At 39.2% G+C, this 9,852-nt stretch overlaps 1 protein-coding gene across 1 annotated transcript in view; it reads left to right on the top strand.

The window, feature by feature from the left end:
- The first annotated feature begins 457 nt into the window (after positions 1-457).
- tpra (translocated promoter region a, nuclear basket protein) overlaps positions 458-9,852 on the top strand; it is a 35,046-nt gene continuing 25,651 nt past the window's right edge. The window contains exons 1-14 of the mRNA XM_066661741.1: positions 458-660; positions 2,030-2,134; positions 3,228-3,283; positions 4,093-4,189; positions 4,289-4,392; positions 4,608-4,772; positions 5,437-5,529; positions 5,616-5,696; positions 6,247-6,334; positions 6,950-7,090; positions 7,974-8,068; positions 8,286-8,483; positions 9,170-9,277; positions 9,521-9,741. Of these exons, the coding sequence (XP_066517838.1) occupies positions 510-660; positions 2,030-2,134; positions 3,228-3,283; positions 4,093-4,189; positions 4,289-4,392; positions 4,608-4,772; positions 5,437-5,529; positions 5,616-5,696; positions 6,247-6,334; positions 6,950-7,090; positions 7,974-8,068; positions 8,286-8,483; positions 9,170-9,277; positions 9,521-9,741 (1,703 nt within the window). The 5' untranslated portion in view covers positions 458-509. The remainder of the gene's footprint in view (positions 661-2,029; positions 2,135-3,227; positions 3,284-4,092; positions 4,190-4,288; positions 4,393-4,607; positions 4,773-5,436; positions 5,530-5,615; positions 5,697-6,246; positions 6,335-6,949; positions 7,091-7,973; positions 8,069-8,285; positions 8,484-9,169; positions 9,278-9,520; positions 9,742-9,852) is intronic.

Genomic DNA, 9,852 nt, shown 5'->3' with positions numbered 1-9,852 from the left:
TTGGTACCAAATTTCACTGTCTGCCGTTGTGTTTGAAAGAATCTGAAAGTTTCAGTTCCAAAACTGTAACAATTAGTATTCTTATATCTCAAACCATGAAAAGTGTAAAAGTGTACCCTTCTTGAGCAGAATATTCTTGACAAGTCACCTTGACTAGTGAGCGAGTGGAGAAGTGAGGGAAGGGAGTAGTGAGTGACGAGAGAAGTGAGGAAGGCAGGGAGTAGTTGGCGAGAAGAGGGGTGAGGAAATGAGGGGAGTAGTGAACGAGAGGAGTAGGGGCGAGGGTAGAGGTGAGGGTGAAAGGGTGAGCGAGGGGAGAAGTGAGGACTGGATTCGTGGCATAGTAGAGAATCGAGGAAAGGGACAAATAAGGGAAGGAGGGGAGTAGGGAGCGAGGGGAGACTATAGTAAGCGAGGGGAGAAGTGAGCTAGAACTGGTTGGGACTGTGTCATAGCGGCGCGCGCCTGTTTCCTCGCCTCCTTCGTTCTGAGAGAGAGAGGGGAGCGCGATGGCGGCGCTTCTGCAGCAGAATTTGGAGAGAGCGGAGATAAACAAACTCCCCAAAACCGTCCAGAACAAACTGGAGAAGCTCCTCTCAGAGCAGCAGAATGAAGTCGAGTCTCTCCGAGCGAACCACGAGAAATACCGGACCGACTGCGGTAGGAACACGCTGGATAACAGACTCCGATTGCAGTGGTATCTGTGAGGGATTCTAGCTAAAGTGGACAAATAAGGGGTTCCCATGATCATTTCACTTAGTTCTTAAGGTTTCTAGATGTACAGACACTAGCAGGCGTCAGAAATTGATGTCAGGTTGTATCCTTCCACTTCCACGACTTGCTTTAAATAACTTAAGTTAGCTTCTTATTCCACTGAATCCGTCCATTCCACCTTAAATGTGAAGCATTACTTTGCTGAAGTGATCTTAGCTTCTTAATCTTGTTATCGTTCAACCTTAAATAGGTGCCTTAAAAGGTTTTAATTCTATGTTTAAATAAAACAAATGTTTTATTTCTAATTTTATGTTCCACCTTAAATGCTAGATTAGCTTCATTGCTGAAACCGATGTTTCTTTTTTTAATTGTTCGTTCCACCTTAAATTATTTTCCCAATGAGGATGAGGTTCTCTCACCTCAGTTGTCCGTTCTACCTTAAATGGTGTATATCAAATAGTTGAATTTAAGAGGATGAAGTCAGCTTATTCGCAAGCTTCAGCTCTAAATATTTCTTTTCACATTAAAAGCCATAGAAGAACATTTTGATGCCTTAGTTAACTACTTTGCTTGGTTTGATTTGCTTTAACATTTTGTTTGTCTCTAAAGAAAGATATGTTGTATAAACTGTGAGTTTTTTTTTTTCTTCAGTGGCATCAAAGTAAACTTACAGGGTTTCCCAGGGAACTTCCAGTTTCCCAGATCCGGAATAAGACTTGGATCTGATTTAAAATCAAGCTTAAAACCACAATAAATTGATTGGGTAGTGGCCTTTTCAAGCTGAATTTCTTTGTGGATAATCACTCTTTGTCAGTTAAAAATAGATTAAGTCATGTGTGTAAATGAAGACATTCCTCTAAGACAGCAGAACTTGGATTTAGGATTGATATGAAACGCGGTTTTGACTTAACCCCAAGGCTTCGTTTTAGAGTCACATTTTTAAAAAAACAATGAATTTCATGACCTCTCAAGGTTTTGGCCGAGCAACCGTGGATATTTAAGGTAGCTCAGGGAGACAGGGGAGTAAAGAAGATAGACAGAGGACAAGAGTTAGGAGACCGAAGTGTCCAGTAGTTATACTCACTTCTTGCATGTAATGTGCTGAATTAAACTAACAGGAATTTGATGTGTAACTAAGGCCCTTCTTTCCACTGTAGATTTAAAAACAACCTGAGACAGAGAGCATTGGAAACTTGTATAGTGTTTTATTTTATAGCAATGTAGAGACGTTGAGAGGGTGGCTAAATGTGTTCAGCATGTTATTTCAGGGCACTGTTGAATCACTGATCAACATACTGTGTGTGTGTTTCTACAGAGCAACAGTTCTTCAATGTGGAGAAGAAACTGTTTGACACCCAGGAACAACTTGTGTCCAATGGGAAAGAGTATCAGGCCCTCAAAGAAGAAAACACCCAGCTCAGTAAGTCCAAATAATGTCTTAGTGAAGGTCTTTATTTAAGTAATTTGAATGGTCTGGTAGATGTGGCTCAAGGGCACAACCCCAGGTAACAACCCTAGGCTCAGCCACAGATGCTTGGCCAACACATGGATGGAGAGTCTGTGATCATTAGGGAGGTAACCTGGCCACAGTCTCTGGCTTCTTTTTTTATTTTATTTTTTTTTGGCGTTCAGACTGGTTGTCCACGCTTGTAGGGCTGCATTTTCCTCCCGCAATCCAAAAACACATCAGTAGGTGGACTGGCTGTGCTAAAATGTCCACAGGTGTGTGCGAGTGACTGGGGAGGCATTTGATACACTTTAATAGACTGGCGCCTTGTCTATTGTGTGTTCCTGCCTTGCACCCAGTGATAAAAGATGGCTCTACACCCTCAACCCTGGACAAAATGAAGCGTCACAGAAAATAAACCGATCAATGATTTGCTTTGTGTGAGAGGAATTTCATTTTCCTGGACTTGTAACTGGTTTTTACCCCTATGATTAACAACACTAAGGTTTGTAAAACATGTAAAAAACCCTATTGTTAATTTATCAATTTATGATAACAAGGCACTAGTGCTCTCTCGTGAACATTTAAACAACATGACTGAATTGATATCCTACATTAATGCCACGTCTGTTGTATCCATCCTAGGGGAGATTGCTCTGTAACAGAGATGTTGAGCCGAGCTGAATAAGCTTACTGCAGGAAGAACCCAAACTTTGCTAAACTTTGTCTCAACTGACCCCTCATTAAAAAGTGTGCCATTGAAACCTGACAGGATAGCACATGCTACTAAAGAGTGACAAAAATACCCATTATTACATTATGTAAATATAATAAAGAGGAAAAAGCTATAAAAAATTATAGGCCCATCTCAGAATTACTGAGCTAAGAATGTTGCTGTTATTTTTTGTATTGTTTAAAAAATAGTGCCAAGATCCCAACGCAGAGAGCCCAATTTACTTGTCTCTATTGCTAGATAATCATCAGTGTCCTTATATGTGTATTTTTTATTTTTATTTTTTTTTCAAACTCAAACTACGATGCAATAACATCCCTCTCATCTCTTTAGATGAAGAACTGAAGAAACTGAAAGATACTCAAGAGGAGGAGGGAACATCACAGCAGGTGAGGACTTGGCTTTTGTGCCTGATATCATATTTTTTGGTGGGAAAAAGTAAATAACATGCATAACTTATAACATAAAAAAAATGGCATTCACCTTGGGTAACAACCCTAGGCTCAGCCACAGGTGCTTGGCCAGCACATGGATGAAGGGTCTGAGATCATTAGTGCGGTAACCTGGCTACACTGTCTGGGTTCAGTCTGGGTTTACTTACGGTCTGGCTTTGGCGTGTTTGTAGCTGAGACTGCCTTCTGTGTGGAAGTAATGCCAGATGACCGGGCTTGTAGGGCTGTGTTTTATTCCTGCAATCCAAAAACACATGTTAGTAGGTGTGCGCCAGGTGTGAGTGTGATATTTATATATATATATATATATATATATATATATATATATATATATATATATATATATATATATATATAGTGTGTGTGTGTGTGTGAGAGATAATGTGCCATTTTTTTTCATTGTACAACATAAAATAACATATAAAAGATGTGTATTCATATTGTTAAAATAAGTGAAAATTAAAGTAGGGAATAAACGAAATCCAGCACACAGCACTCAAATACTAAAAATTGTAGTTATATTTAATTGTTTAGTCACTCATAAATAGAGAAAATAAATGGGCTCTTATGTATATTACCTGTAAATTATGTATTCTGATGTTCCAGATCATAGAAGGGTTAACTGTATGTAACATTACATAAGCAGTATATTATATCACTCTCTTTTGTTTCTTAGCACAAACACGCCAATAACTGTTTAATTTCTGCTCATTTATTTGTAATTTGTATGTTAAATCTTGTTTCAGAGCCAGCCATCAAAAGCCAAATATGAGATTGAGGCTGAGAACCGGGAGCTGTCTCGCTCGGTTGAGAAGAAATCCCAGGAGGTGGAGAATCTTAGTGGTGAGATGTCATGTTATTGTCCATTTGTATTTATCACTGTTCACCTAATATGGGCATATGAACATATTCTGTGTGTGTGCATTTTACTTTTTTTTTTAGAGGACCTTAAACGCCTCAATGAGAAACTCTCAGAAACCAGCGCGGCAAGGAACAAGCTTCAGCTCAAACTGGATGAACTCCAGGCGTCTGAACTGTCCATTCAGGTAAAAAAAAAAGAGAAGACTCTCCTTTTTTTACAGCAGTTAATGGAATACTGATTAAAACAATATGTTGTTCTGATTCTTTTAATGATACAATTATTAGTAGATGTTGTCATGTTTTTAATTTAAATATTATAGCAACAATATTCAGTTTTAGGATGAATTGAATATTGTATGTGTTATTGGACCTAAACACAGCTGTGTTTGTCCTTTTGCAGCATCGTGAGAAACGAATGGAGCAGGAAAAAGAGCTTCTTCAGAACCAGAACACGTGGCTGAACTCGGAGCTGAAGAGTAAAACAGACGAACTCCTCACATTGACCAGGGATAAGGGCAAAGTAATCCTGGAGCTGAAATGTTCTCTGGAGAGCAAAAAAGATGAGGTAAAACATCTTTGCCAGCTGTCACTATGACTGGCAAAATAAATGTCAAATCCATGAAAAAAAAATTGCACTCAAAAAAAAAAAAAAAAAAGTACAAAGGAATTCAGAGCATTTTAATGTCAAAAGGTTTTATTTTTGAGGACATTATTGACTCAGATTTCTTTGATGGAGGCACTGTTAAGGAGGCGTTGTTATAATCTCTAATACAAATGCACAACTCCTTACATTTACAGCATTTAGAAGACACTTTTATCCAGAGCGACTCACAAAAGTGCTTAGTGTTCAGACAGAATATGCATCCTAGCTAGTACAAATAGGTTCCCACTGAGCTCAGAAGCTTGTCAGAACAAGGGGCCAGTGCTCACATGTTTGAGGCATCACCTGGCATTGGACCAATCATCTCCCGAGCTTTTACAGGAGTTTAACGTCTGGTTATCGCACCTATCACTGCGAGTGTGAACAATTTCAGAGCGATTTTACATCAAACTACTCTGAATATCTTTGTTTACTTATTAACCCTGTAACTATGCAGTAGTCGTAATGGTTGGAATTCCCCCTATAATATGTATACTTATGTACTCATATAAATGTAAAATCGCTAACTAGAGGAAGCAAGATCTTTTTACACCAGCGTAAAGTGGAAATTTCTAATCATTCCCTGCAGGTAACTAGGCTTCAGGATGAAGTCAACAACCTTAAGAACAGGAGTGAAAACCTGCAGAAGAAGACAGAAGATCTGCTGAGCAAACTGAAAGAGGTTTGTCACTGTTGACTGGAATTGTGTTACTTTCCCTTTCCGCATCAGAGAAAGTGTTTTGAATGGGATCGTTTCTCTTGCTTCAGGAGAAAGACCAGCGCACGGCCATGGAGGAGAAATACCGCAATGAGCTGAATGCTAATCTCAGACTCTGCAACTTGTACAAGGTCAGTTGATTGTGTGGGTATTGTGTGGGTATTTATGTTTTAGTTTTTACACAGTGTAATACTGTAATTACTAAATCATTATTGGATTGCAGTGATAGAGTGATTGCGTAAATGATCATGTAGACCTGCTCGGATTTCTTAGAACAGATTAAAGGTCTTATATGTTCTTCAGAGATGTGATAGAGATCTCTACTACAGCTCCGTAAAGCAGGTTTCAGAGCATGTCATTTACTCTGATTTGTTTTGTTTTTCAATGTCTGCACATGTGCAGTCTGATAAAGACTAGTCCCCCCCAAAAAAAATAAATACTAAACTTTTATTTCATTGCTACAACCATGATAATATGATGACAAAAGAACCCCATATAGTCATCTTTAAAATAATAAAAAAAACTACAAAATGGCCATGTATTACTTAGTTACAAAATTAGTGTGTCACTTTTTTATCATGTGCTTGGTGAGCAGCTGTGTTTGTGATGTATAATTAATGTGATTATTAACATGCTTGCATATTTGACTGCCTAATATTCTGAGCTGTCTGGTCTTTGTAGAGTGCTGCAGCGGACTCTGAGGCTAAAAACACTGAACTTAACAGAGCTGTGGAAGAGCTCAACAAACTGCTCAAGGATGCAGCAGAAGGTATGAAGACTTCAGCTTCGTCTTCTTTTTTTAGACTCAGTAGACCAGTGGTTCCAGTGGTTTTCAAAGGTGGGGGGGGTCTATTGCAGGGGAGGCGCAGCAAGGCAAATGAGCTACACACGTTTGAGTACTACAAGCAAAAGATGGACAAGTTTGTGAGAGCTAAATGTGCAGCAGATGATGAGTTTTCTCAAGCCACAACTTCCAAAGGGAGAACAAGAAAATATGAGGCGGCATATCACAAAGCAAGCTCACTGAAATGAGGGGATTAAATGTCTTTTATGCAGAGCGAATGTGCAAGTTTTAGGCTTTTTCTCTCAGGAAGCTGTTTTGTATTTTAATTTTTGTGCAGGGAAACACTTAGGAGCAAATATGTTTAACAATTAATGTTACTTTATTTTTATAAATTGGTAAAAGTGGGGGCGCGTAAAAAGACATACCAATTTCCATTTGTTTTACAGTGATACTAAAGACATTTTATTACCCAAAATGATTCATGTGCATCAGATCTTATAGTGACCTAAAACATTTGTTCGCTTGGTTTGGCCATGTTAGTGTGATTTTTAACAATCGTGTAAATAGTTTGTGAATATGGAACTTGTCTCTTTCCCACAGCAAACAAAGCCACTGAGCAAAAGTTGTCTGAGCTGGAGGGCTCCCGAGGAAAAGTGGAGGCGGAGCTGCAAGAGAAGATCAACACTCTGGAAAAGGACCTGGAGAACTCCAACTCACAGCTCACTGAGCTGAAACGGAGAGGTGCGATATCTAATGTTCTTCATCTTGAAACAAGAACGCCATGTCTGTTGTCAATCTACTTTTTGATCAACACTGATAAGGATCAAATGTAAATGAGCCCCTAACTTTTAGAATTAGAATCACTTTATTGGCCACTGTGCTTGCACACAGAGAAATTTGTTCTCTGCAGTATAAGTCAAACAAACATTTACATGCACACTTGAACACTAGGGGGCAGTGAGCACACATGCCCAGTTCAGGGAGCAGTTGGGGGGTTAGGTGCCTTGCTCAAGAGAACTTCAGTCACGACCTGCTAGGTGTAGGGATCAAACCAGCAACTTTCCGGTTACAAGCCTAGTTCCCTAACCACCTGGCCACAGCTGCCCCCAATGTTTTGATCAATCACAAAAGTGTTTCTGTGGTTCTTTTGTTGAAGCAATCATGTAAGTTGGCTTAAAACAACTGAATTAATTCACCTGAATTAATCTCAAGCTTGAAAGAGTTTGTGGGGTATAAAGATGAGCTCCAGATTACTGCCTTGCATGGTGGCATAACAATACATATGTTAAAGTCTCTTTAAAATACTTGAAGTCTCATAGTTGGTCTTCTGTTGTTTTCGAAAATGTGTATAATTTCAGTATCTCTGTGATGTGTATCTCTTCTGAAAGATGCCGCTCTAATTTAAGCTGAAATTTTGGTTACGCAACTTCTCAAACATTGTTTATATTTTTGTGTGGAGCATTAATGGTTTTTTTTTTTTTTTTTTTTTTTTTGATGTGAAACATCTCAGAGAATTGCTTGTAAATCACTCATGCATACTCACTCACATTTAAGAACTGCTCTATATGGAAGTGCAGATCAGTGCTTTGCATCGAAACAGTGTCCTTCTCATGTCCCTGAATAGGAGTTCCAGCGCTCACTGAAGAGGATCTGACCAACCTCTCTCCAACCGCTGCCGCTGTGGCTAAGATCGTTAAACCTGGAATGAAGCTTATGGAGGTAATAATTTAAAAGTATTTATTTTCAATAAAGTGCTGTTATTTAAATGCAGATTAGAATAACCTTTAATTATTATATACATGTAAAATCTCACTCACTATTATTAATTCTATTTTATTTACTACATTTATGCATGCAGTCTTAAACACTACTGTAAAGCTTCTTAGATGTGATCTATTATGCATTATTGATTGACATGTTTTCTGCTCCATGGCAGTTGTACAATGCATTTGTGGAGGCTCAGGACCACCTGCAGTTGGAGAAGATGGAGAACAGGCGTCTTAATAAGGTTCTGGATGAGATTGTACAGGAAGTGGAGACCAAAGCTCCCGTCTTGAAGAGACAGAGAGAGGAATATGAGAATATGCAGAAGTCCATGGGCAGCCTCTGTGGAAAACTTGAGCAGGCCATGAAGGTGAGAGAGAGAAGTGCAGACATCTTTACATAGAGTGTAGGCATAGATTGGACAAAAGAGTTTATCGTTGTATCTGAGCCTTAAAGATGGACTGAGGTTGGCACACATTGTTTTGACAAAAATCATTTGATTTGAATTACTCATGCAAAATTAGTTTCTAATTTCTTAAACAGCAGTGTTGAGAAATGTTTCATTTAAAAGACGTTACTGTTTTTAAAAACTGTCAAATTATTGGCCTGCATCAGACAAAAATAATGTGAAATATAGCCACTTCCCGCTGTCTGAGGGTTTAAGCACGAACTGGCTTAATATGGCAACCAGGTCAAATCTGACAGTTTAGTGAAGAATTAATCCTCAACTTCGCTGAAGAAATCTTGAATGGCCTTAATTGGAAAGCACTTAATCGTGATTGATAGCACAGGCAAACTCCAGGGTGACAGTGCTGGGACTATTTGGGCTCAGATGGTGAAAAATGATTCTAAGCATGAGCAATATATTTCACACCCCATTGTAATGTCCCATTGAACCTCTCCCATTGTAAATTAAAAAATCAAAATTAATTGAAATCATGATTTCAAGAAGCTTCCACAATATGAATAATAACAATATGGAAAAGTATGGTGGATTAATGTGAGTTTCAGCTATTGGAATTTTTTTTACTGACTTATTTTCTTTTTCATTACCAGGAAATTCATAAACGACAGAAAGAGACAGCTGAGGCCAACAAGCGAGCCTCAGCAATGGAGAGAGACCATCAGAGGGCTGAGAAACAGATAGCAGACATGTCTCAGCAGGTAAACTTAGCACTTAACTGAGATTCTCACCACTGTGGGTTTTTTTTTATTTATTTATTGATTGAATTTATAATTTTTTTAAGAACAACAGATTCCACAATTGATCTTGTCTGGAAAATAGCTGTGTAGCTGTAGACAGCAGCCAACTTGGGATGAATTGATGTTCTATAGAGTTTATTGGGTGTGTTTTCCCCAGCATTCACAAACGCCACTCTCACTCTCACACCATGTCTCTGTGGTCAGGTGCGCGTGCTGCTGGTGGAGCTGGAAGAGGCGCGAGGGAACCAGGTGGTCCGGGAGGATGTAAACTCCGCAGTGAGCAGCAGCTCTGAGGTATCAGGCTCTAGGCAGGTGGCCTTCCGCAGCGTGGAGGAGCTTCAGCAACAGAACCAGAACCTGCTCTCTCAGCTTAGAGAGATGGAAGAGCAGCGGGAGAGGAGCGAAAATGAGGCAAAATCGGCCAGGTAATCACTACTCAAAACTACTCACAACAAGAAAGCAAAGCATATCTTCTCATGTACTGCCTTTTAGTTTGTTGTCTTTCACTCACTTATCCAAGGCCAGCACTTGAATGC

This window comes from Hoplias malabaricus, chromosome 1 (genome assembly GCF_029633855.1).
Source record: "Hoplias malabaricus isolate fHopMal1 chromosome 1, fHopMal1.hap1, whole genome shotgun sequence".
Classification (NCBI taxonomy): Eukaryota; Metazoa; Chordata; class Actinopteri; order Characiformes; family Erythrinidae; genus Hoplias; species Hoplias malabaricus.
Note: the sequence above shows the minus strand (reverse complement) of the source record. Positions and strands in the feature narration are given on the sequence as shown.